Source organism: Echeneis naucrates, chromosome 5, assembly GCF_900963305.1.
Source record: "Echeneis naucrates chromosome 5, fEcheNa1.1, whole genome shotgun sequence".
Lineage (NCBI taxonomy): Eukaryota > Metazoa > Chordata > Actinopteri > Carangiformes > Echeneidae > Echeneis > Echeneis naucrates.
The window spans coordinates 8789157-8816878 of NC_042515.1; the positions used below are offsets into that span (position 1 = coordinate 8789157).

General features: G+C 39.4%; 3 protein-coding genes across 10 annotated transcripts in view; 1 reads left to right on the forward strand and 2 right to left on the reverse strand.

The window, feature by feature from the left end:
- The window catches only part of arhgap9 (Rho GTPase activating protein 9), a 33865-nt gene extending 25904 nt beyond the window's left edge, over positions 1–7961 (reverse strand). For 5 of the 8 annotated variants that reach the window (XM_029501366.1, XM_029501363.1, XM_029501364.1 and 2 more), the window contains exons 1-2: positions 7754–7961; positions 476–557 (exon numbers count right to left, since the gene is read on the reverse strand). The gene's annotated coding sequence lies outside the window, so the exon portion shown is untranslated. Of the gene's footprint in view, positions 1–475; positions 558–3230; positions 3430–7753 lie in introns of those variants that run through there. The other 3 variants (XM_029501358.1, XM_029501359.1, XM_029501360.1) reach the window with 3 other exon arrangements.
- A 399-nt stretch (positions 7962–8360) lies between these two features.
- Positions 8361–23831, forward strand: mars1 (methionyl-tRNA synthetase 1). Its single transcript, XM_029502772.1, has 21 exons — positions 8361–8579; positions 9808–9898; positions 10301–10379; positions 10696–10827; positions 11539–11614; positions 11795–11979; positions 12915–13024; positions 13189–13305; positions 13478–13681; positions 15521–15722; positions 15897–15971; positions 16244–16414; positions 16891–16986; positions 17763–17880; positions 18069–18282; positions 19751–19882; positions 20208–20312; positions 20532–20727; positions 21376–21447; positions 22013–22138; positions 22691–23831. Exons 1-21 carry the CDS (start codon positions 8477–8479, stop codon positions 22838–22840), a joined length of 2754 nt encoding a protein of 917 aa, XP_029358632.1. The 5' UTR covers positions 8361–8476; the 3' UTR covers positions 22841–23831.
- ddit3 (DNA-damage-inducible transcript 3) lies at positions 23384–27722 on the reverse strand. Its single transcript, XM_029502773.1, has 4 exons — positions 27573–27722; positions 26130–26191; positions 25395–25603; positions 23384–25180 (listed from the first exon to the last, which is right to left on the reverse strand). Exons 3-4 carry the CDS (start codon positions 25548–25550, stop codon positions 24392–24394), a joined length of 945 nt encoding a protein of 314 aa, XP_029358633.1. The 5' UTR covers positions 25551–25603; positions 26130–26191; positions 27573–27722; the 3' UTR covers positions 23384–24391.

The window sequence follows — 27722 nt, forward strand, 5'->3', positions numbered from 1 at the left end:
TTCATCTCCAGCGAAAGTGGGACTTAACATTAAAATCCCAATGAGAAGTAAATATCATCTAGAGCACATATTTTTAGGTCAGATGGCATGAGCGTCATCGGCCCGATCACAGAGAGGTCCATATGGTGTCAGAGACAAACACAGGTACCCTGTTAAGACTGTTGACAAGCACACAGATTGTTTCTGCCAGGTGCTGAGGGCTTGTGGCATCAACAACACAAGTGAAAATATTGAAGAAATGCACCAACTAAAGAAATGAGGAATCAGGAAAATATGAAAATGTAAAATGATTACAGACTGTCAGCAAAACAAGGGCGACCGAGTGAGTGCTGTCTCTCTGCCATTGCTTTCGTGCTTCAAGCATGTAACATTCAAGTCAGACTGAACTGAAGGAAAGGAGAGGATAGAATTTGTGCATGCATGCGAGAGAAAGAGAGAGAGAGAGAGAGAGAGGTGGGAAATAAGAGCAACTCACCATGGTCCTGAAGTGAGGGAGCGTGTCTATGTCAACAAGGTCACCGGCTCACTCCACAGTCAGATGCATGCATGCGAAAAGCCTTAAAAACACACACGAAAAAAACTGCTCAAATTTGCTTCTACGACTGATTTCAGAGACACGGCTCTCTTGTCTGAAAACGCAGAGTAGCTATGGCCAAGGTGTGGCAGACAAAACACTAAATGGACACAGGCTAGTAGTTCCCTCCACCAGAGAGCTACACACACCATCCCTCACTTTCTCAAGCACATGCTCACACAGACATGCACACGCTGTTAATCCCATGCTCCACATGATCCTGCCTCTACTCAGCGAACCCCTGCTGACCCCCATTTAGCCAGCATTCTGACTAAGAGATGAAAACAGAGGGAGTGACCGAGATAGAGTGCGTATCAGCTGTTGTTACAGGTCCATGGAAATGAACCTATACTTGCACTTGAGAGAGAGGAACGCACAAAGAGGGGGAAACAGTGCGAGGGAGGTGCTGTGAGCTGACCAACAAAAACCAACAGACCCAGCTCATTGATCCAGCTATTGATCCATACACAGAGCTGGCCCGTCAACATTGCCACTAGACACCAGAGCCAGAAAATCCACCGGAGCAGCGGAGCAGAGGACATTACGTTTATCCAAATCATCTTAGGTTATACTATCAGCATTTTAAATTTTCACTTAAATTGGCAATCCTGAAAGATCACTGGATGACATACTTCAGGGATTATGGGCCCTTCTGCTGGTTTTACTGAACCACTTTTAAACCAAGTATACATTAATTCTTAAATTACGTTTATGTATTTCCACTTTTGTTCAGAACGTAGACCAGTCTTCTTAATGCATAGAAATCTTCAATATTAAGCATGCTTTTTTTTTTTTCCTACAGAAAAAAATTAAGAATACAGCATCTATGAGCATTCAAATATTTTACATTGACAAGTTTAATTACTGCCTCCACCAAACTCCACACAGAAAGGCCCCGGGCCCAGGAACCAAACCTGTGACCTTCCTGTTGTGAGGCAACAGTGCTAACTACTATGCTGCCGTGCTACCTGAGAGCATCTCATCACATGGTAAAACAGTTGCAGGCCACTTTGTTAGTGTCCACAATGACACCCTGTGACCTGAGTGAGATATACAAGAGCATGGTCGTGCAATTTGCAATAGTTCACGCTATGAGGCATGCATGCAAAACACCTGAAGATAAAGTTATCATGTCAACTTTGAAAACATTCACAGGTAAGAGAAAAGGTCAATCAAATGGCTGGGGCATGAAACAAGCAGATCACGTTTAGAGAGCATTTATAATGCTGATAGAGCAGGTGAGATGGCGCCAAGAAAAGTGTGACAGACATTAATGGCAGAATGTGTGTTCCCCTGGGGCTCTGTAACGGCAGATATCATAACTACTCCAGACAGCTCTATTTGAGGAGGAAATAATGTCTCAGTGCTGACACAAGCCACTGAATGACTAGCTTTGTTCCCCACAGAGAGTATTTATGATCACATCCAACTTCACCACGCAGCAGGACAAGCCTAGAGTGAGGGGTGTTGGTGAAAAGTTCGGTGTCATACCGTATCCATATTCATTCCATATGTTTGAAGTCGAAAGAGGGTGGCTTTAATAATCACGGCTACATGGTCTTCAAAGAGAGATGAGGCATGGGGAAGAGGAGTATATAGTAAATGAGGAGCTTCAAAGGGTTTCTGCGTGAAGACCCACATGGAAAAACCCACACAGACCCACACACACAGCCTGTACTGTATTTACATATGTATGTCAATTACCAAAGGATCCACATGTAAATGAGAGAAGAGAACAAGTTTCTCCACACGATACATACTGTTTAGTAAGTTTGAGCTCTACCCAAAAAAAAAAAAAAGTAAGAAAATCATATTTAACAAGTTAACAAGAGCATCTGTTGTTAACAAGAACAGCTGTCTCAGCCAAACAACTGTTCATAACAAGTTCTTCGGCGTGACACGAGGCATGCTGCCTGTGCATCATCGCCATGTGCAAACAGGCATCTCAGTTTGTCTGCTACACTGGCTGTTTGAGTCCCAACATGTAGTCAAGTAAGGCTGTATGAGATTACATCATACAATCATACATTATGGATAAAAGGAGTTGTAACACAGCAGTGTATTTTTGGAACAGATGCCTTGAAATTTTCCTAAAATCTATGGTAAACCAGACAGCGAGAAACAAAACTTTAACTAAACTACATCTAAGGCAACTATAAAGCTCAAACAGTAATAACTTGAAATTTTGACAATTCAAGATCAGGGGTGTTGCAATATACTGGTAGTGAGGATAACTGTGCTTTAAAAATGAATGTTAGAGCTTGATGTTCTTTTGTCTAATTCATTTTCTAAAAACAGTTATAGATGAATTTGACTTCCTTGAAATCTTTTACGATTATTATTATAAAAATCATTATGTTATTATTGCTAATAATAATAAGAGAAGAAATGTGGTTGATGTTAATAATGAATAATCATTATTATACTAATATAAAAACCACCACAATAATCATGTAGGGAGAGTATGATATTATGACATTCAATACTTTTATTAATTTGCAGTCAACAGCTGATACTTGACACCAAAAGCCAAGTATCATCTTTTTTTCTTTGAGCAATTCCCAACATATACATCAGATTCTCTCTTTATGCACTTAGTTCTTTCTGTTTAAAGAAAAAAAAAAAAAAAAAAACCCAAAAGATTGGCAATTCATACCTTTACACTGAAATCATTCCCCCCTCAGTCTGATGAACAGCTCTACTGAGGACAGACATATGAAAGAAAACTCACTTTGTCTGTGAATGTACAGCTATAACTACAAGCGCTGATGTCTCTCTCTCCATATGAGACACATGCCTCAAGCCAAAACAGCCTTTCATCCTCCCGAAGCCATGCATTATTGATGATTAGACCAGAGAGACACTGAAACACACACTGTGTTTCCCAGTGTGACGGCTGGCTGCCTGTGCGTGCACGCGCCTGTGTGTATGTGTGTGACTAAACAGGTGGGCTGGATTCTCTCAGTGATTAGCTGTGTAAATTGTCAGCGAGCCAATCAAAAAGCAGATGATGACAGTAAAACAGCCATTGGTTCGTTCTTCTTGCTATCATCATGACAACAACCTCTGTGCCCAACTACCATCTCCAGTGTCTCCAGTATGTGTGTTGTTTCTTTTGTGTGTGTCTTGTTGCATATAACAACATTTTAAATGTGTGATGCCATCATTTCAAGTATTTGCTGATGCAATACTTGTGTTTACAATGAACCCTGGAGCCTGCATCGACACATAGCAAACTCTTTCACTGTGCTCACTGGAATAATATTCATGTTCTTATTTCTCTTCCTTGAATATAAACAACAACCACACAGACCAATGTTTGAAAGTTAGGCAAAATAGTGCACAGTTGCACAGAGGACATTTTAAACACTTGAAAGAGTTAATTTAAGCATAACGTTTTTTAAAATTGGCTTGTCCACTTTATAGAAAATAATGGACAGTGAAAAGCATACAGCCAGTATTCTTGTTGTTGATGAATTAAAGGCTTGTTCAAGTAGGAGAAAAGTTTCTTATTTCAACAAGCAGTAAGCGGCTTTTCTTCTTGAGTAGACCAACTTATGATTTCACTTTTAACAGAGCAATGAGGTATAAGGCACATGCCTTGGGCAATTAAATCTTGAAGTAGTCATTAAAATCATTAAAATGAATCATTAAACATGTCAGAAAATGTGAAAAAACTGTTTCCCAGAGCCCAGGGGCTCATCCACCCAATGGCCTGAGTGCCCTGAAGATTAAACCAGGATATTTCATTCACCATGTTATAAAATACTTATTCGATGGGACTCGTTTACTACAAACATTCATTATTTTTATAATTCAACTTTGACTAATCTCTTGAACACTAGGAATAAGCTTGAATCTGGAATATTTGTGTGTTTTCCATAAAACCATATGCAGTCAAAACATTGATTCCTTTTGTAGCTAAGTTCCAAGATTTTGTATAAGACTTCTAAAATATACATTTTGCAGTGCATCAATTTTTTTCTGTAGAGGTCAAACTGAATAAGATGTGTTCAAATGATTTGATAAAAAAAAAAAAAAAACAAAAAAAAAAAAAAAAACCCAACAACAACCCAAAACAATAATCATGTTTTATTCATATGATAATGCCTGACCAACACTGTGCTTATACTCATAAAGTACGTATCATGTAAGGGGGGAAAAAAAGGTATTCTTCTTTTACTGTACAGCCGCATTCCAGCTAAAGAAAATAAAGTATCACATCGGAGCCAAAAATTATCTTCTTGAGAATTAGAAAAATCCTTTCACTGTGTGACTGGGCTTGTGGGTTGTTGCTGAGCCTGTGGGAATGTGTGGTACATTGATGTTTCTAATGAAGAGTGCTGAGCTCCATTGATCCACCAGGGATGAGAGTGAGCTGTCAAAAGCTATCACGCAAGTCAAAGACCCACTTTCAGTCCTGCACAGCTGAAGTGAGCATGATACTGTTGGGGCAAAAGAGGAGCAGAAAAACCTCTGAAGGCAAATTCTACAGAGAGGAGGCACACATATAAATGCCTATAGAGGGTTGACGGGGTTACTTGTTTCTTTGTTCAACACAGCAACATTACACAAATAACAACATGCATTTAGAATGTGTCAAACGTTGAACGAGTGCTTACCCACTGTGCCCTTCAGACTATCTATTTAAATATACAGTCATTTTCTGTGTTAGGTGATAAGTAAAGTATTTGTTTAACTATTTAACAAATTGTTTAATCGTGCAGCAGTGAGCGCTACATTTCCTTGAAAAATGACATGACAGTTTAGGTTTCTGTTGATCGGCTCCTCAGGGAATGAATGAATCATTTTCTGTCTCATTGAAGCTTCTTTTTGGATAATGCATGCACGAAACAGCATGCAAGCAGATATCTGAAGTGATTACCTTTAGAGCACTTTGAGAATAATGTAATCTATAGTGCTGGACCTTTGCATAATACCACCTAGTGAAAGCACAGATCGTAGCACAGAATGTAAATGCAGGATTAAACTGGATTAAAACAGCACAGATGTGAATGCTGGAGCTGCTATACTGCAATAGAAATAAAAGAAGCTGCTCTCATATAGACAATACAGTGTAATGGGTGAGTGGGAGACTCCTTTGAATATTCATTTTGAGAGTTCACCCAAAGACCACTGTCTTGCAGCATTATTAAGTGTGGAAAAACACTGAACTCAACTGATTTGGACCATTTTCTTCTCATTAAACAGGAAGTGAAAACATATCGAGTGAAATGTCTTCTGTGGAAAGCACATTGTCAGAAAAATCCATACTTCCTTGAACTCTTTGCACAAGATTAGGCTCAATCAGTACTCAACTTTAAAGTTTCTAAAATTTGAGGATAAAAATCTCCATGAGTTCATATAATATAAATAACTAGCTCGGGATAAAGCTTTTAAAATACAAAACTAGAAAAGAAAAGTTCAGAGAGCTGCTCTTATGAGGCTAAATGTCATAGACAGACAGCACGAAATGATGGCAAGTTAGAGAACCTTCAATAAACCAGCGTGATCTGAAGCGAGCCAAATGAAAAACCCTTAAAAAACAAATATTTGTTTCTCTAGGCTTGCTTTGAAGGGCCAGATGTCTCAAAAGTGAAGTGACACCTTTGGGATTTGTCTTCCATGTGGTTGGGATGGTGAAAAGGAAATAAGTGAGGTGAGGTTTTCACTGTGCTTTCTGATCTGGAATTGTATGTTTTTGCACAACTTGACAAGATATGCACAAACACACACAAACATGAACACTTACGCTCAGAAATAAAAGGAAGGCAGGCAACAGAGTTGCTGATGTATCCCAGAGCAGCAGAATAATCTTACTAGAATACATAAGCATGTGAAACGCTTTAGACTCAAAAATCTCACTGTAACACTGTACTCACACCAGCAATCTGTGGAGCAAACTAATAATTACAGCACACTTGTAACCCTCCTGCTAATGATGTCCATAGTACAGGGCACTTTCAATCAGCAGACTTCCAACTGGAGAATAATCTTTCAAGCCTTCGGCGTCACAGGCTGGTGAAAAAAACTGAGCAAATCTCCTGCTTTGCATGGATTTAAGACAGATTATGAAAACACAAAAATGCAATGCATCAGTCAAACTGTTTTCATTGCATCCTGTGGTTAACCCATCCATCCACTTTCTGTGAAACACGTAAAGGCTAACCTGTTTGCAAAAGTAGGCAAATATTTCCGCGTGTATCAGGTCTGTCCTATGTAAAATGCTGAGGTTAGCATTTTCGTTGCCATTGTGACGTTCATAGAGATGACCCACTAAGAGGCCATGGAGTCAGCCACTGTAGTGATCATGTATACCTTTATCTCGCAATTAAAATTATAAAAATCAGAAAGGTATTTGTAAAACAAATATATATATAAAAATAGGGCTGAACAGGAAATAGTTTTGCATGCAGGGTCTAAGAGTTGGCCGTTTGTGGCTCTCAGTTTCCCAGCTGAGTTTAAGCAGCTGTGACAGTACAGACTTCGTGTTGTTTGACACTCTGAAGTGGAAAATTATGTTCTGGAAAAAAATGGGTTTATATTTAGTAACAGAGAAGTTACCTGCAATGCATAAAAAGCTGTTTAATACAAGCGGGAAAGTTGCAGCATTGCATTTTTTGGTTTGTTTGGTATTTTTTGCACATTTTGAGTAAACAGGAACGTGATTACTTACGGAATTGTAAACTTATGAATCGAAAAAGGGTTTATAATGCATCAGAATGCATTACACATTTTCCCAAATAAAGCATATATAACTTCCTTAGTTGTACAGAGAGGGGATCATTAAACAAAGAGGACAATAAGGACACTGAGTATTATTTGTTTTGCTAATTCTATTTCTTAGGTTGTAACTCTGGACAAAATATTAGATTGATTGAAAATATGTTATCTTTTAAACCTGTAACAACAAGCTGGAACTAATACATAAATGTCCTCAAACAAATTTGAAAAGCATTTATGTTTAATCAATAGTACGTGGATTTCGGCCTACTTATCCGATTAATTTGGTTCCATTAACATGAATGCAACAACAGATTAAAATACCGGCAATGAGCATCAAAGGAGCACGTCATATTGCGTAACTGTTTTCTTAAAAAGAAATTCTGCTTAAAATAGGTGACTATTCCAATTGGCAGAAATGTAATCTTTGAATTGGAGGGACACAACATCACTCACCGTGCACCGACGCGATGTCAACTCAGTTGTTTTGGGGCTGTGGAGTGCAGACACAGCAGGAGTTGCGTCTCGGGTAGTTTGCAACGTTTGTCTCTTTTAAATTAAAATACAGAAAACTTCACATCATTTACTGAATGGAGGGCATGGAGCAGATTCTGACCGTGCACTTTTGCAAACTAACACCAAGGCAGCAGCCCATGCCTGTACAACCCCGGGGGCTCTTTAAGCGGATAAAAATATAGCTCGGGTTGAGCGGGTTTGGTGGGCTGTGATTGGCCACAATTAGATTTTGGCACGACCAATCAGATGCGGCGGCGCTGCGGTGCGCACTTTCAATAGCAACAAGCCTCCCGGAGTACAATGAGCTAGTTCGCGCGGCACATCCCGCCCGGTGGCGCTTCATTATCAAACAAATCAAGCGCATCCACTGCAGGACGAGTTGACGTTCCGAGAAATGGCTTGTGGGAAATGTAGTCCGTCCAGCAGATGGATTCTGTTTATGACAACGGTGTCTCGGCTTCTTCTAGACTACAACGCCGTCAGTTTCTGACAGGGCAGACATTGCTTGCATCAGCCCGTGTGGTGTGGGAAGGAGCTCGCCGGTAAAAAAAAAAAAAAAAAAGTTACGACAAGCGGCTCCGGTGTTCTTTGTTATTTAGTTATTTAGACACGGTTAAAGGTGACCGGAAGTCCAGCCGCTTCAGAGTAACCCTTGGCGACCGAATGGAGCTGATCGTTAGTGAAGGCAACCCGCAGTGCCTGAAGGTGTTAGCCGCTTTAGGACTGACTGGGGTGCAGTGTCCGGTCCAGCATGTCCACCACGAAGGTAAGCGAGTATGGTCAGCCTCAAACGAGCCTGAACTGCGGCTGTCCGTCCGTTCATCACACGCAGAGTTTGTTTGGTGAAGTTTGAGCTGGTTCACAGCTGTTCGTGGCGGTTGGTGCTAAAGGGTTAGCATGCTAGCTGTCACTCAGTCTGAATGAATGGACTGAACTGTGTCAGCCTGCAGCTGAATTTAAGAGACAGCTAGAAAAGTCTCTCTACACATCACTTTTTTGTTTGTCTTATTGTTGAACGTCTTTTTTTTTTTTTTTTTTTGTATGGCTCCACACATCTTTTGTTCATTAGTGCATAGCTAAAGCAGATGCTCACATGGATACTGTAAATACTTGGGTGTTGAATTTGACTTCCTTTACTAGTATTATTATTATGAAAGTTGCAGTTGCAGATCTTGGTATGAACAAATTAATAATATTCTGGGTTTGATTCTGTTTTTTCAGCTCATGTCTACAAATAAAAGAAAATCTAAGATGTCCCAGTGTAAATACAATTCATTGAATTAAAGCCATAAGCCACCATCATCAAAACTACCATTGCATTTTATTATAAATAACTCTTTTATATATATAAAAACATGTCTGTTGTTTGCTCTGTCTGCCAGTAGTTTCAGTTGATTATTGGATATGACAAACAGGTTTCATCAGAACAAACAAACTACAAGCTGTATCTTAAAACAACGCCTAAAAACCTGCTTGATATGAAACAAGGCTGATGTGATCAAACCCTTGGGTGTCTTTGTGAATACACCTATTAGAACATGGTGTCCTTTTTATCAGATTAGTCATATGTTTTTTGTGGTGAGCTTAATATTTATTTGAACCAAATCACCCCCTCCATTGATGGTGATGTGACTACTGTGTCACCCACAGTTAACTGACACTGTTCTCCAACTTTCTACTGAAAACATTTTAAAAATCAAATCTTTGATTGCCAATTTCACTATGTGGTTCTAACACTTTGCTGACAAGAATCAAGTCTATGAATATGATCACAGTATTATCCTCCTATGAGCCTCATGTCATTACATCTCCATGATGTTACAATGTTGGTCTCAGTCACAATCTAGTGTACTATCTAGTGTACTGCAAATGGAGATAAATGTTTTTCACTTTTCAATTTTTTTTTTTTTTTTTTTTTTTTTGTGTACCGAGAATTAAGCCTAACTAGTCCAACGAACTCATGATCTCTCTTTCACTTTCTTTTTTTTTTTTAGAGACAGTGGTGCCCTTCCTTAGCCGTCCAGCTTTGCCAGCCCTGCTCCTGCCTAATGGACAGCACCTTTTCAGCGCCAATGCCATCTGCCAGTCAGTGAACTACACACACAGTCCTTCCTGTGTTGTCATTTGTTCATGTTAGCAGCAATTAAACATGAAAATGGAGGTTATCAGTCAAGATCTCTTTATGAAGTTTCAGATATCTAAATTTCTCAGTGGTCAACAAATATATATTCACTTACCACACTATATGAGCCAGACAGACCAAGCCATTTATTGGTGCATTACACCAATGATATAAACAACTATCCCACCATCTAAATAATTTAATCAATAAGATTTATGGATGATGCTTAAGATTTCTGTTACTTTGTGTCAAAAATTAGAGCTGCACGACAATGTAAAACAATTGTAACTTGCAATTTTCTACTGAAACCAAATGAGCTTAAACAGTTTGACAGGACTGTCTATTTTATTTCTTCATAACCTCAGATACCTTTTCGAAGTAAATGGACAAGATTCCAGTGACCTTTGCAGACAATGGCTTGAATGGGAGGCCACAACTCTACAGGTAAACTCCACATTAAAAAAAGAAATTTGGCACTAAATTGGCTTCATTTGAAATGCAAACCATATTTATCTTTTGCTTTTGTAGAGTTTTTTTGTACAGAATCATCTCTCTGTGCTTCCATGTGTCAGTATAGAAGCCATAATTCAATGCTGCTAAATGATCAATTATTAAATGCTCAAAGGGACATTGGGCAGAAAACAATGTCTGTATTTATGCAAGGTTTTTAAGCAGGCATTTCTCTTAACCCTAGTCAGACTTTGGTTTAATGCCATTCAATTACTTATGATTAACCTGCTTTTTTTTATTATTTGTGCAGCCTGCACTACTACAGGCTCTTCACAAGGCAGTGCTGCAAGGAAAAGGTTCAGAGATGTCTCAGATTCTCCAGGGGCCCCTAAATTACTTGGACCGAAGCTTGAGCAAGGGGAACACAACATATATAATAGGGGTACAGTATTAAAATCTGCTATTCAGATTTTGTATTTCTTATTTTTTACTGCTCACTTAGTTCCCATATATTTTCTCTCCAACAAAGCTGTTTCTGTATGTTTAATATATGATCAAGTCAAAGGTTCATGGTGCCTCCCTGGAAGCTCTGCTGAATTTTATTATACGCCTCTTGTGTGGCACATCAGGCTCTTCCAGCAACATTCCTTTTTTCCCATTTTCCTTTTTTAACAGCTGATTCTGAGCTAGTGAGCCATTTTTAAGTTGAAAAGATTCATCTGGGGATGAGGTCCCATATGTTGCAGATGAGTGCCTGACTGTTGGAGTGTATGGGTAAAATCAGCTCTCTGCAGTATTAGCAACCCCTGTGGCAATAAGGCATTTCTGTATGTCGTTAATTTCATGTGTGGAGAAATGAAGCTAAAGAAAAATTGTGTCAAGCAAACACAGTGAGGCAGTTGCAGTAGTACATATAGTCCACATTAAGGGAGATGTAAGCACAGTTTCACACAGATAATAGTCTTTCTTACAGTCGTTCTGAATATAGAAAGGCACAGCAGCTTGAATGGATCCTTACTCTGCATTGTTTACAGCTTTCAAGAGAGCATTTAGACTTTTGGTGGGATCATTAAAAGGGACACATGGAGAGTTTTAGAATAATGTGCACTACTTGCTTAAAGAAATTATGTTAATCCAACTGTGTTGTCTTTAGGAAGCCGTTTCAGTTGCTGATGTTGTTTTGTGGGCTGCGCTGTATCCCGTTTTATCCGAATTGTCAGTAGCACTTGGTAAGTTGTAATAAATATTCAAACAGATTTTTTTTTCTATTTCCTTTGATAATAACTCAACTTCTTTCCTGTTTTTATCTATCAATTTCCTATTTCTTTTCCCTTATTTACTTACCCCATTTATTTAATTTTGTTTTCTAACTTTCTCCCTCTTTACAATTTCTGTACCCCTTTTTACAGATGAGCACAAGTCTGTGAAGTCTTGGTTTGACCGGATAGCTGCTATTCAGAGCTGCAAGTCTGCTGCTCAAAAAGTGATGCAGGGAAAAGGACTGCAGGGCATGAAGAGCTACCTGCAGAGACAGCCTGCCCCACAGAGCAGCCAGTGCAGTGACACACAGCCATGCAACAACAGTCCTGCTGAGGTATCTGCTAGATGATCAAGATAACTCTTACTGTAGATTTGAAGTTGGGGAAAAAAAGACATTCAGAGGTAGAAACTACATCAGGGAAGTATGCCTCAGGGAACCCCATGAGATTTATGGCACTTTTTGTTTTCCTCAAGCTCCAGATGCATAAACAAAACATCCTTCAAGACATTTACATGTTTCTTCTCCCACATTTTCAGTCTTTTACTCCTGAGGAAGTAAGATAAAGTGTTCAAAAGATTGCAAGACTTGAACTCACCTCACTTGAACTATGGGGGCTCTCTTGTGGAGATCTTTCTGCTGGGACTTAACCTAGCTTTATTAAAGCTAAATGAACTCCTGTGTTAGGATATAGAACATGCAGCATGTGCAGGTTACATCATAGTTCTTTATCCTTCCCTTTCTTTCTCTCTTGTGTGAGCATTGGAGGATTTTAACAGGTGCCAGTCAAATTTAGCAGCAGAGAAGAAGGCAGGAAGTGTGGTGCTCAGATTGCGAAATGCATTTGGTCTGAAGGTCGAGAGGTCAGGTGGGAATATAGTGATTAATGGGGCAGATGTAATGAAAGTTGAAAGAAGGAAGAAATTTTTTACTGGGTGGTTAAGGTTTGGGTTAGAGAGAGAAGGAATTCACTTGTCCTGTTGATTGAAGTACATCATTGATTTAGAAATGGGATTCATTTGGATATTTATATTGTATTACTTTCAATGGCAGTAAATTTTGTTCACTGATTTCGCTGTCCAAGATTTCAAATGATTTAAAAGATATGGGCAATATTCAAGCCCTTTATTTTTTTGGCAGTATTTCTAACTATACAATTTTAAAAGAATAAAACAGGATAATATACACCACTTTTCATAAAATATCTCCAGCCTTATATTTTTGTTTCAGTTTCATTCCCCGTCATTCTTAATGTCCTCATGTTTGTTTAGAGTGAAGAAGGAGAGCGTGTGGTTTCCGAAGAGGAGATGGAGGCTGCTTTTCTTGCTTGGAACAGAGTTTTAAATGTTGGCTCACCATCTACAGAGAGACATCATCCCATGTAAGCACATCACTGTGCTACTTCCCAGTCTAGACTTAAAGCAGAGCCACCATTCCAAGTAATGTGGTGTCAGTGGGTTGTTATTGAACATGGTGGGGATCACATTACATAAGATCATTTTTCTGTACCAGATTGAGATTTAGTTCTTTATTCTTTTCTATCAGTTTGCCACAGGAGGGCAAGCGAAACATCTTGCTGACCAGTGCCTTGCCTTATGTCAACAATGTCCCCCACCTGGGTAACATCATTGGCTGTGTGCTCAGTGCTGACGTCTTCTCCAGGTAGGAGTTTGTCTGTTTTTCTTTCTTTTTTTTTTTTTTGTAATCTATGTGCCAGAAAAACAATGATGATTGTGAAGAATACAGCCTCTTGGTATTATCAGTGTCAGCTTTCAGGTTTCAATACTTGCTCTACTTGCTTCCATCTATACATCCATCTTTTTTATATTTTTAGGTATGGCCGGCTGAGAGACTGGAACCTGCTATTTGTGTGTGGCACAGATGAGTATGGCACAGCTACAGAGAACAAGGCTAGAGAGGAGGGCCTGACACCAAAGCAGATCTGCGACAAGTATCATGCCATTCACTCTAGCATCTACAAGTGGTTCCAGATTGACTTTGACTTCTTTGGCAGAACCACCACTGAAAAGCAAACAGAGTAAGTGAAGACAGGAAATGAAGATGTGTAGCCTGTTTTAGGGAAAAGAATTTAGGAAAATTACATCTACTAATGTGCAAAAAATTATGGATATGTCCTTTTCCTGGGTTAGATGTGAAGCTGTTGTGGTTTGGCTTTGGAATGAAATAACATCATCCGATTACAATCCTACTATAAAATTACATAACATAGAATTACAATAATCCTGCTGGAGATATCAGACTAGATGTGTGGTTTTTGCAACCATACATTCTTCTTTACTTAATCTCTGAGATTAATATAGATGATTGTGGAATGTACTTTATTTCTTACTTTTCGGAGATTTACCAAGTAGAGTTAAGAAAGGACATTTCTTTTTACCGAATATTTGAGGAGTGACACGCCTGTACAGTAGACGCCCTTCGCTTATGAATTAGTTATGACTGATGGTAGATTTGGACTTTTAGACGAGCCTGAGTTAGACAGTTATTGGAAATATTAATTCAAGGAAAACTTCATAACTTAAAAATTAATGTGAGAGGAAAGATATTGGCAAAGTGAGTCTATTGCAGTTAAATTTTATTATATGATGAGGTAATCAAATTTTTTTCTGTGTTATTGACTATTGCTGTTATAAATTATTCAAGCCATGTAAGTAATGGAGTGGGTGGTGGGTTTGGTGGGACTCACAGTTAGTGAACTGTGTGATGCTCCCATCACTGTTATGACAAACTGTCAGGTTATTTTTTTTTTTATGTTTTATATTGGTATTCAAGAGGGGCATGGTAAATTGCTGGGTTTACTTTCTTACATGTGGAAATGGGAGAAAAAAGGCAATTCTTCAGTATAAATGAGATTTAAATCCTTAAGCTTTGGAGCTGAGACAAGTTACAAATATTACAAAGCTGATAATGCTTGTTTTTGGGGCCTTTTCTTTGATAGAGTGCAAAAAAAAGGCACAGGAACTGAGTTCTTTGAAAAATGAAAACAGCCCACAGATTAAAGACTTTTGACTTGGTTCATAAAATGTGCACTCCATGTAAGGTTTTAGATTTATCAACCTACAATCAAAATCAAAGATCACTGTCAGCTTTGTGTTTTGTTTTGGGTTTTTTTGTGCACCATTTTACTTTATATCTCGCTTTGTAAATCAATAATCCAAAGTCTCTATCCTTCAAGTGGGAGCAGCGCAGACTTGCTTTATTGTTCTCTCATGTACCTTGTTGGTTCACCCTATCAGCACATCTGCTGACATATTACAGTTCTCAATTAGCATTTATTACTTCACTATAGCATAAAACATAGGAATCACGGGTTGTTCCACCCCAGTCTTTAAACTCAAAACCTGTCGGGACACAAATAAACGCCTGTCCAACTACTCAAAACAAATTCTGTAGTACCTCCAGCAGGTGTCTCCATGTCCACATTTTACTATAATCAAACACACGCACACACACACATACACACTTGTGGAGTGAAAGCATTACCATCTACACTGTTGCAGCTAGTAATAAGCAATTAACCAGGCTTAGAATATACACAGAAAGGATTGCACAAATATTTATTATTATTATTTATTATTATTATTATTATTTATTTTTAATTAAATTTTTTTTTTTTAAACAAAATTATCTCTCGGTCAACCTTAAATTATTTGGAGGGGAACTGTGGGCTTTTTCAAGATCTTATGAATTTTATATTACTTTCCATATGCATGTTTTGTCCTAAGAAAATCTATGATATGAACTGGGAAACATTCTGGTTGGCCCACAGGGCACCAGAAAATGTGAATTCTCTTGCATCACAGATACAACCCCTGAAGAAACTTTCAGCTACCTCATCCCTCTTTTGTATTTTCAGGATAGCTCAGGATATTTTCTGGCGTCTCCACAAGCATAGCTTCCTAGTGGAAGACACAGTGGAGCAACTACGTTGTGAGACCTGTCAGCGTTTCCTAGCTGACCGCTTCGTGGAAGGTATCTGCCCTCACTGTGCCTACCCTGAGGCTCGTGGTGATCAGTGTGACAAGTGTGGGCGGCTGATCAATGCTGTGGAGCTGAAGGTGAGTTTGGAGATGCGATCATAAAGGCAAGAGTCATGATTAGTTGATAGTAATTGTGGCCACTGATGACAGTTAAGTGAATAATAGAGGTAGAAAATGCATCACCGATGCTTTCCATATGCGAGTCATATCTACATCAAATGAATCTGTGTTGATCATTATTGTCACCTCCAGCAACCCCAGTGTAAAGTCTGCAAAGAGACTCCAGTCATCCGCTCATCCAAACATCTTTTCCTGGATCTGCCAAAGGTATGCTTTTGAAACTGCATTGTAATAGTTTTGGTTCTTCAGTTAAGACAGTTGGGTTTTTTTTTTTTTTCTCAATAAGGATGAATGCAGTAAGTCAATTTAATATTTGTAAATTTGCATTTAAATGCAGACAGCTTGCAGAAGGCAGTTGCTGCTGTGGTAATTTGTTATAGAAGCAGTTTTACTCTTACTAGAGCCAAGATTTAGAGTAAAATATGAGATTTTTTTTTTTTTTTTTTTTTTAAACAGCATATTCTTTCTCTCCTATGTAGTTAGAGACTCAGTTGGAGCAGTGGCTGGATAAGTCAACTCGCACTGGAGATTGGACAGCAAATGCCAAGCAGATCACTCGATCCTGGCTAAGAGATGGACTCAAGCCTCGCTGCATTACCAGGGACCTGCAGTGGGGGACACCAGTGCCTCACCCTGACTTTAAAGAGAAGGTCTCACATTCTAATAAAACCTAAAAACAACATCATTTTTCACAGTGCTGATGTTGCTGTTGGATTGCATTCATTTGTTTTTAGTTTGGTATTTCTGCATGCTTTGGACAAGATGCTTGCACCACTTTAATGAAAATTAAAAAAGCCCTGCTGCCCTGCTTCGAAAAAAAACTATGCATGCACTTTCAATAAGGCTAGGTTCCTAATTTGACATTGAAAATAATTATCTATTGAATTAAATGTTTGAAAATCCTGCAGTGACTGATAATGCCATATTCCTCTTTTTTGGCACTCATGTCTCTGTTTCAGAGCTGACTTTTTCTTTTAGTGCACACTTCTGAACCTTTTTCTCTTAAGGACATTTGACATCACACTGGCTCCTGTAATCAGTAATCATTATATCTGTGTTACTGTTATTCTGCCAAAAGTGTGTCCTTTGTCTCTTGAAACTCTTGACTTTCTTTCTGCTTCTGCAGGTCTTCTATGTTTGGTTTGACGCCCCAATTGGCTACCTGTCAATAACCGCCAACTACACTGACAAATGGGAGAAGTGGTGGAAGAATCCTCAGCAGGTACCAACTCCTGGCCCAAACCTCAAATACACATCAGAATTTATGAAGCTTATTGATGGCCATGGCCCGGACAGATTTGTTCATCTTTACAACAGCGGAACAGGTCTAATTGCTTTTTTTCATTGCCCGATCTGGTCCATATCTTTTCCAGCAGAGCTCAGTGTAATTTCCTGCCTCATATAACCCCAAAGTAAAATAGAGACGGACATAACTTCTTTGATTATAAATAAAATGCATATTCACATTTAGACACACAATAGACTTGGTTTAAAGCTAGTGTTGTTCTACTACACTCCTGTCCTCTAAGTCTGAGTAGGAGCAATATCCTCAAGAAATATCTTTTTTTGTTCCACTTTGAAAAGTGGAACTATTTGACAATTTGGCGTACATGTGAATTTCATGTTTTACAATTTCACACTGCTTCCCTCATATACAGTAGAAAATGTCGAACTGAAAAACATACTAGTTCGAGACTTATCACTGAAATAGACTTAATTTAACTGCAACCTTCCAGATAAAAAAATGTAACATCGTCTTTGCTCATCTTTCTCCATCTAAACCCAAGGATTGAGATATTGTGTGTGTGTGTGTGTGTGTGTGTGTGTGTGTGTGTGTGTGTGTGTGTGTGAGAGCCTGTATTTACAGAGAGAGAGTAATAGAGGAAGAAAGATGGGGTTGGGGGATGAGAGCTGATAAGTCCTCTTTGAACTGGATGATCTCATGATGATCTAATATGATGTCACCCTAACTGTGCATTGTTGTATCTTTGCCACAAGGTGGAGCTGTACAACTTCATGGCCAAAGACAATGTGCCATTCCACAGTGTGGTGTTCCCCTGCTCCCTGCTGGGAGCTCAGGACAACTACACCCTGGTCAACCACCTCATTGCCACAGGTAATCATTTAAGTTGGTTAGTCAACATTATTAATAAAAGTAACTTTTTGATTTAACAACAGCTCTATTACTGTAAATGTTGATTCATCACATGTAATGGTGTAATGTAACACAGACATTTACGCATTTATCACTTGGAAAACCAAAATTAAGGTCGAGCTCTGAAAGTGACTTATTTAAATTCTCAGAATATCTGAATTATGAGGACACCAAGTTCTCCAAGAGCCGTGGTGTTGGCGTGTTTGGAGACATGGCAAAAGACACAGGTATTCCCTCTGATGTGTGGCGGTTCTACCTGCTGTATGTGCGTCCAGAGGGGCAGGATTCAGCTTTCTCCTGGGCTGACATGGCTCTGAAAAACAACTCTGAGCTGCTCAACAATTTGGGCAACTTCATCAACAGGTTTGTAATAGTCAAGTATTTTAAGATGAATCCCTGTTTCCTACTTGGATTTAACAGAAAGTAGAGTGAATTTAGCAAGGTAACTGGTGCCAATCTCTTTGTGTCATTCCTTACTCTTTGCTTGTCTATAATAGGAAATTTGGCTGGTGACTTTCTGACATTTTCTGTGTTGCTGTTTCTGTCTATTTTACTTGTTTTGATAACTTCAGATCAGACACCAGTGAAATACCAAAATGGAATAATCCACCTAAAGTTTCTCATGTTGTACATAAGTATTACGCAAAAAGTACATTTACAGCAGAACTGTCATCCGGTCCAATTACAAAGTTTTCAGATTGTTGTACTCAAAGAAAAAAAGTCTGTTTAAGCAGTAACTATTACAAGAGGTTCACCCTAGTTTTCTAAATTTGTTTGGGATGGTGTAATTTAGCCCCAATTTCATTGCCTCAAATGATTTTTAAAAGATCAGGGTTAAATCCCACATCAAAGATTTTTCACAGCAGCTTTTTTTCAAAGTACCTTGATCTTTAAAATTGGTCTCGGGCAGCAGCGTTGAAGCCTAATTGGTTCAAAAATATCTTGTATATTGCATCCAGCCTCAGGTGTTGGAGGTAGAAAGTATTCTGCTTCAGAAAAGAAATTCTGTCCTTGCCTGGATCCAGTCACTATATCACTGCATCGCTAGTGACAGCATGGCCATCCTAATCCAAGCCTCTTCAAATTCAAAAACATTCTTGAACTGTGGCATTTGAGATGAAAAATCTTTGACAAATAATCAGCTTGACCATCTGAAAGGGGTAAAACCATCTTTAGCATTGCTAGCAGCAGACATTGATTAGCACGATTCAATAATTTCAGGGCTAATGATATTGTTGTTGTTTGTCAAAATGAGAATGCAGGTCACCCAAAGGTCATGCTCACACATCAAAATCACAGTTTATTGTAAATTTGACAGGCATGCCAAAGCATTTTTGGTCCTGCAAACCTTCTTCAGAGCCTGAGAGATGTGTAAAATATGGAGCAGTTTGTTGCATCAGACATGATAAAAACTTTCTCACTACAAACATCCTCCTGATGTACCCACACAACTCATTTCAAACGTAATTTTTTTCCAGACATAACCTCAATTTAGAGGCAAAATATGAGATGTGAAGAGGTTCAGTGCAGTACACTGTTGTGTTAGTTTACAGTTGTAGAACACTGTATTACTTCTGACAACAAAATCTATAATTTATAAACAATTAGCAAGCCAAGTAACATGCCCTTCCCCTCTCTCTCTCTCTCTCTCCCTCTCTCACTCTCTCTATCACTCTTTCTGTGTCTTTCTCCACTTTTCTCTCTCCCTCTTCCCCTTTAATTCTTGATTCTCTTTCTCCCTTTCTTACACTGTTCACACAATTTCTCTAAACCCTTTTTTTTTTGTCTGACTCATTCAACCCCCACTCATTCCCCCATCCATCCTCTCCAGAGCTGGCATGTTTGTCACTAAGTTCTTTGAGGGTTATGTGCCTGCGATGGAGCTACAGCAAGAAGATAAGAAGCTCCTGGCTTTGGTGAGCTGGGAGCTGCAGCAGTACATCCAGCTCATGGACAAAGTCAAGTAAGATCAATAAAATCCCAGCCAAAAGGAATGATATTGTGATGATGTTGTATATTCAGAGGGGGGAAATGATCTGTTTTACTGTGAATGTATAGTTGTGCTTGCCTTGATTTAGTTACTGTGTTTTAAAAATAATCAAAATTGTATATAAATATTCTTTTCTTACACCACTAGTTTTCAATTTTCCAGTTAAATGTATCAAATCCATATTTCAATTTTTATACTTGCTTACGAAAAGAATTCTGTAGCTGTAGTTTGTATATCCTCCTTAAATCCAGATTAATAGTTCCTGTCATTCTCGTGTTATTATCAAATGTTTCACCAGAATTCGTGATGCTCTGAAACACATCCTCAACATCTCTCGCCATGGCAACCAGTACATTCAGGTCAATGAACCCTGGAAGAAGATCAAGGGTGGCGAAACAGAAAGGTGAGATGACCTCAACCAGCAAACTCAATCTCAGTCTGTGAAATTCCATACAAGGGAGACTTATTCATTTCCAATCCTATCTAAACACAGGAAAGTAAAGGTTGACACTGCAGCAAATTAATTCATAAGATCAGTTGTTTCTTAGTACTGCAAAGAAACTGTTTGTCCAGAGGACGCATTCACCTAACTGACTGAAGCTTTTCTATGCGCCCACTTCAGACAGCGTGCAGGCACGGTGACTGGTGTTTCTGTGAATATTGCGTGCCTGCTGTCAGTGATGCTGTCGCCTTACATGCCAACAGTCAGCCAGACCCTTAGGGATCAACTCAACGCCCCTCAGTCGTGTCTCAACACCATGTTACAAGGCACCGGTGCCTTTGTTTGTTCTCTGAGAGCCGGCCACCGCATTGGCACGGTGAGTATGGTTTGAAAAGTACACAAACTTCATTCACCTGCAGACAAAACTATAAGATGTTCAGTATGTTGACAGAGGGTGGCATAATGAGGATGCAACAGTGTGTCAATATTTCAGAACCCTGGAGGACATTCTGGTCAGGTGAACACACCCTTACGAATAATGGTGCTTTTAGGGCTCGGCCTTGGAACACCAAATTTCTCCCAGGCCATCTGTCCCTTCAGGCGTAATTGTAGCGACTTGCGACTGCAACAACCTCCTGGTGCTGCATCCACTCTTCAAGGCTGTTCTGATTTTGTGACGAGTAGCAGCAAACATTTTTCTGATGTTTCACCAGGACAACATGACGCTTATAGGCACATAAACTCTTTGACAAACCAAATCATTCATCATCAATGTCATCTCATGTCAGAGTGCACCGATCATGATCGAAGCTAAGTTTCTCATACATAGTTATCTACTTACTTACTTGCATAATCCTCTTTATTCAAAGATGAGTGCCGAGCCTCTAGGTTAAATTTTCCAGCTAAGTCGGCCTTGGGCTGGATCCACAATTGCAAATTTTTTTAAATATCCATGCATATCCTTTTTTTTTTTTCTTCTTCTTCTTTTTTCTATTTTTATTCTTCCTGCCTTTTTTATTTCCAGGTTAGTCCGTTGTTCCAGAAACTGGAGGGGGACCATATCGAAGCTTTGAAGAAGAGATTTGGTGGACAGCAGGTATTTTATGGTAGTTTATGGGTAGTTTATGATGCCTAAAGGTCTGTGTATTCAGTCAGTTCTTGTATTAATATAGGTTGACTATTTATGAAGATACGAAATAAGAAAAAAAAATTATAAGGTATAGACGTTCACAGAGCTGTCAGACTGTCCTCACGAATTACAATTTGTACTTTTTTTTTTTTTTAATCTGCCCGAAAACACCATAAATGTTAAACTGGTGTATCAGCCAGATAAAAATAATTCCTCTCTAAATCTTCCCTTCAACCGTCTGCCTCTAGCCTGAAGAGGAACCACCTAAAAAAAAGGTATTGAGCGGTATTTGTTTGTGATCTACAGTAGTGCCGCTGTCAAACCGCCAGTTTTAACTAACATTATGACTCACCTAATGTCCTCTTGTTTGGTTTTTACTCATCTGTATTTGTCCAGCGTGATTCACTGTCCATTCGCACATCATCTGATAAAATTCCATCACAATTTTGAGTGTTACTGTCTGAAATGAGAAATAACCATCATCAAACCGCCTCAGACTCAAACACCTTCATGTTTCTGTTTCCACCCTCAGACAACAGCTCAGAAAGCTGTCGGTAGTCAGCCTGCCGACGCGCCAGCTCCTGCTGCGCCTGCTGCTGAGGTGAACGGAGTGGACCCAGAAAAAGCCAAGCAGCTCACTCAGGCTGTGACCGAGCAGGTGAGATCGTTTGCTGGTCTGAACACACTGTTGATCTGTCGAATTCTTTAATACTATTATGAAATCAATAATCTATTTTTACAACATTACCATACCCTTAGTGATTTTGTTTTCAGTATTTTAATTGCCATGCGTGTAAAAAAAAAAAAAAAAAAAAAATCATTCTTATGGATGGTTTAACAAGCCAATGCCTTCTTCCATGATGAACAAAAAAATTGTCAAAAAATCAAATCTCGCACGCAAAATACAGCTACAGAGTTAAAGAAGAGCTAATTCCACAAGATAGATTAAATCAGTATTTTAATTTGTGTGAGTGCAATTTTATTTTTGTTTTAACATCGCGATATAATACTCCAATAATATCTACAAATTTGTCAAGAGTTCAATATTTGGGATATTTGAATTTCATTTAGTTGTTTTACTTCATAAATGTCAATGTTCCGCAGTTCCACAAATAAGCAATTCCCATTTTTCCATATAAACTGAAGTATTGAATCAAATGAAATTCAGGTTTACAAATCAGTTCCGCTCTGTTTTCATGCTCTGTCACAGGGGGACAAGGTGCGAGCGCTCAAAGCCCAGAAGGCAGATAAGGCCGTGATAACGGCAGAAGTGGCCAAACTGTTGGACCTTAAGAAACAACTGGCTGTGGCTGAGGGGAAGAACCCTGAGCCTGCATCTCAGAAGAGCAAGAAGAAGTGAGACAGGAGAAAAAAGCTAAATAAAATGGAGGTTAGTCAGAGGAAGGAAGAATAAGATGGTTTGAGGTGTGATGGTGGAGAATGGGAACAAGATGTACACTAAGAGAGATGAGGGTATTAGCTTAAGGCAAAGCCGTGACAGGATCTAAGACAATGTGGTATTGGCACCGAGGACTAATGAAATGCTGGATAGGCCGATGGGGAAATGAAGACACACAAAGAGAGAGTCAAATGAATACAGCTACAGAATAGAGGGATTTTTCCAAATCCCCACACCAAAAGAAACTGATTTTATACTCTCCCTGTGATAAAGTCAGCATACGATATTAACATTGGACGGTGTGTCGCGCATTTAAAGATGTTTTTTTTTATGTCTTCTGGAAATTTGTTTTTCACCCCCATTTGCTACAAGTACCCTTTTTGGATCTAGAAAATAAGTTGTGTTCTCTTTACCTCTCTCTTTCACAATTATGTCTATTTTAAACTATTTTCTCAAACAATAATCAATCATACTCAGGTCATTAACATGGGAAACAAATAAATATTACGTGACACAAAAATTGCTTCTCTTTTATTGCAAATTTGGGATTACAACAAAGGATTAAAATAAATGGTATGGTAAAGTACATGTATGCCATCAGTGATCAGAAAGCCATGCATATTCTACAATTTACTGTTTAATTGCCTACAATGAGAAAATAACGGTGAATGTCGGCATATTACAGTACAAGCCATTACAGTACAATTGTATATATATTACAGCATTATATAAAAATAGTAAATGAGGGTAGAACAATTTATTAATCCTACCACAAATTCCCATATTGATAGAAAAGGTCATCTTAGAAAGTATAGCCGGGTTCTACTCGCTTCATCTAAATACACATACATACAAGCCATGGGTTAAAAAAAAAAGTAAGGAAGAATATGAATTCTCTCCCAAAAAAAAAAAAAAACAAAAACAAAAACATTCTCTCATTCTCACACTGCACTGGGCACTTTCAAACTTTTCCTGAGCTCTTCCACTCTCCACAAATTGGGGCGAATAATCTCTGCTAGCCAGATTGCAGCCCTTAAAGTAGGAGTTACAATTTATTGCAAAATGGTGGGAACGGATGACAATGAAACGCACTCTCTGAATTAACTTCCTTTCAGCCCTACATACAAATCATCAAATTGTTATTTCTACCATCCTATGTGATGAAACTTATTGTTAGGCATTCTTTAAGATGACAAACATTCATCAGAACCACTGTATGATTTGCACTTAGAGCTGTCTATTCTTCCTTTTCATTTATACATGCTGTGTCTTTTTATTTGCCGCAATGCTGTTGCAGCCCCTTCTCTGTGCTTTTTCTTGTCTTGACTTTCATCACTTTCCTCTTTCTTGCCATCTTCAGCTCTCTTTTTATAAATTATGTCTTTGGTTTCCATCCTTATCTGTCTAAGAGGCATTTCATGTGACTACCATATTATACTTTCCCCACCACTGCTCATTCCAAATCTGTAGGACCTGTCATCTTTCATTCCTTTCTTCCATCCTATTTCATCCTCATTTCCTGGTGTTGACTAGTCTCTCTATCAGGGCTCTACGTGTCCTCTGTACCTCCTCTCCCAGCCTTTCAATCTCAGCTTTCAAGCGCTCGTTCTGCTCGGTCAGCTCCTGTACCTTCCTCTCGTTCTCCTGCTCTCTTTCCTTGCGACTCTTTTTGGCAGATGAGTAAGATGAGGATGTGCGCTGTGTGGAGGAGGCGAAAGAGGACAAGGCACCATTGGCCCTCTCGCTGGTGGTCCTCTTGCGTTTTCCCAGGCGGGAGGGCGGGTAAACGGAGGGAGAAGAGACAGGTGAGGAGGGAGAGGAACAATTCTGGGATGGCGACTGGGAGGCTGAGGAGGAGCAGGATGGAGAATCAGGGACACAGGGCAGTTCCTCCTCACTGGCTGAGGGAGAAGCAGGATGGGCATTGTTGGTCTGGTGGAGTTGGTGGTGGTGGTGGTAATAATAACCACCACTGATGACGGTTCCGCTTGCATCCACCATTCCCACTCCTCCTTCACTCAGCAATTCAAAGAACTCTGGAGGCAGCAAATCACTGCCACCTCCTGCCGAGCTATCTCCACTTCTCCCACTCTCAGCCTCCACCCGTCGCTCTTCTGCAACAGCTGGACTCATGCAGGAGGAGGAAGAGGAGGAGGATGATGATGACGACGTGTGATGCAGAGGCTGGGTGTTGTGGATCTCCTCTGTTGCCCTCTGGACACCTTCGCCCCATGTCTGGCTTCCGTCCGTCAGCCATGTCAGAGAACAACTCTCCAGAACATCCAGAAACTCTGGCTCCTTCTATAAAACACAAAGCAAAACAAAAAAAACTGTCAAAACATGTCCAATACTGAGGTATGAATACATTTTACAGCACGTAGTATGTGATTTGATTTTATTTCCCCTAAAATATTGTGAAAATTAAAAAAAAAAAAAGAAATAGAGGAAAACAATGTGCAAAAACACTCACGCTCATTGTGGGTGTGAAAACTATTTTGCTCTTCAAGCTACTGACCTCGGTGCATGAGGGGGCACGTGCAAGTTTTGCCCCTCCCGTGTCGGAGCCCAGAATATCCTGCAGGTCTTCATACCACGCCTCCAACTCTGCACCACACAACGGCCCCACGCCAGGGGGGTACGGCGGGGGCAGGTGTAGCCACTCGGCAGTCATCTCGCCAATCAGTCGCAACACACAGATACTCGGCCACACGGTTCACACTGGACCTGAGGGGGGGGGCACCCGTCAGACACAGGAGGGTTGGGAAAATGAGGACGATGAAGGGAAGGGGGCAGAGCTAATGCACATGAGATAAGACATCCCTGTAACTCCGCCTTGTTAATTTAAACATCACTACTCTGCAAACGCCTACATTTATGATTTGTAGCTACACAGAGATAAAGGTTGTTTTTTTGTGTGTGTGAGTGTGTAATAACTGAAAATGCTGCTCAAGGCCTTTATCTGTATAATTATTTATTCCATGATAACACAAACTAAACCAAAGTACAGTTTATTGTGTAATCCACTTAACTGTGAAATGGAATAACAGTGACACTAAGTGAGTAAATGACTGTACTGCAGCAAAATTGCTGATATTGGAATTTGAAGAGGTATACAAATTCAAATAACTCAATTTGGAGGACAGTTAACTTAAAAAAAAATAAATAAAAAAAAGTCAACAATTCATTAAATCAAAATCTTAACTTCAAAAGTAAAGCATATAGCATGTGGAATATTAGAAGACCAATTTACCTTCAGAAAGTCTCTGTTAATCAAGTATGCCAATTTGTTGGAGATAGCTTGTCCCAACAATTCTGAAAGAAAAACAATTAATAGGTTAGTCTTGAAAATGTAAGAAATTTGCTGAGATTTCAGAATCAAGGCGATGAGTTGCACAAATACAGAACTAGCTGAGTGTGAAAACAAAGGACAGCTTGAATGAAAAGCTATTAACTGCTTTGGAAAATAAGTGAAAAAATAAGCCATGATAAAACAAAAAAGGGGGAGATAACTTGAAATGATTCAGTAAGGATGGAAAAAATAAATAAATAAATAAAAAAATCCTGCCACTTGGTTCTTGTAAACAAAGACCAAAATGTTGTCTACTGCGCCCCCTGCCTTCCCCGGTCCTCAAAACACGCTGGAATCAAAAAACAAGTAGTTAAAAACGAAAATCCTGAAATCTCCAGGCCTGCTTTTAAACAGCTACCCAGAACAGAAGCCACGATGGAGACTTAAATAACTGCAGACACAAAGCTTGTAGCTGAATTATTTCATAGAATATTTCATAGAATTAGGATTTCCATATTTATATAAGAATATATCTAACGATGGAAGAATTGTCATCATCCTTGTACAAGTGTACTGTTGCAGTGATGTGATTTACCACATAAAGTGAGAAAAATACAAACAAACAAACATAAAAATCTTCCTGTAACTTGATTTCAGACATTAAACTTCCCGTGTGAGGAGACTCTGTACAGGCACTAAAGCTTTAGAGTACATATTAATTATCTGAGGCAGATAAAGTAAATTTAGGATATTTATTTTCTCGTTTTTGTTGGGGGGGGGGGGGGGGGGGAGGTTACATGTCCACTCTTAGCCAACACAATTACGTCATGGAAATGTAAGTCCAGCAGGAAGACTGGGCGAAACAAAAGGAAACGCAGAACAGAAAATAGTGGGTCGGTGTGTTAGGAGAGTCTATTCATTCAGCTGAAGAAGTTCAACCAGTGTGAAAAACAACAACAACAAAAAGATAAATAAATACAGCTGTCAGATATGAGGACGCCGTTCAGTATCGAGTCCACACACACACACACACACACACACACACACACACACACACACACACAGTTGTTGTGTGAACCAGCTCCAATGAAATGACACCTGAAAACACAAAAAGTAAAAGTCGTCGCAGCCAAATGAACGAACTGGCTCCGCGCCGTCAAAACTTGTCAGCTGTGAAAACCCGTGTGAGCTGCTCAGCAACTTGGCAAACGAACAGGACGACACACAAACACAACTGGGTGCAGATTGTGATTGATTAAGACAGCTGTTACTCTAAAAATGGCACCGGGACATCTGCCAAAAACATGCACTTTCTCTTCCCTCTCCAGTACCCCGAAGTGCCCGTTAGTCCGTCCGACACCGACGAACTCCCACACACAGCTGCTAACGCGGATCTCCACTTACCCTTTTTCTTTTATTCGCTCGCCTTCTCGACTGTCTTGAACACGAATGTGGATAGTTTAGTAAAAATTGGCGATAGCTCATGTTAACCATTGTTCAGTCTTGACGTCTGAATGTGATTTTTCGGAAACTCCCGGCGGTGTTTATATTGAG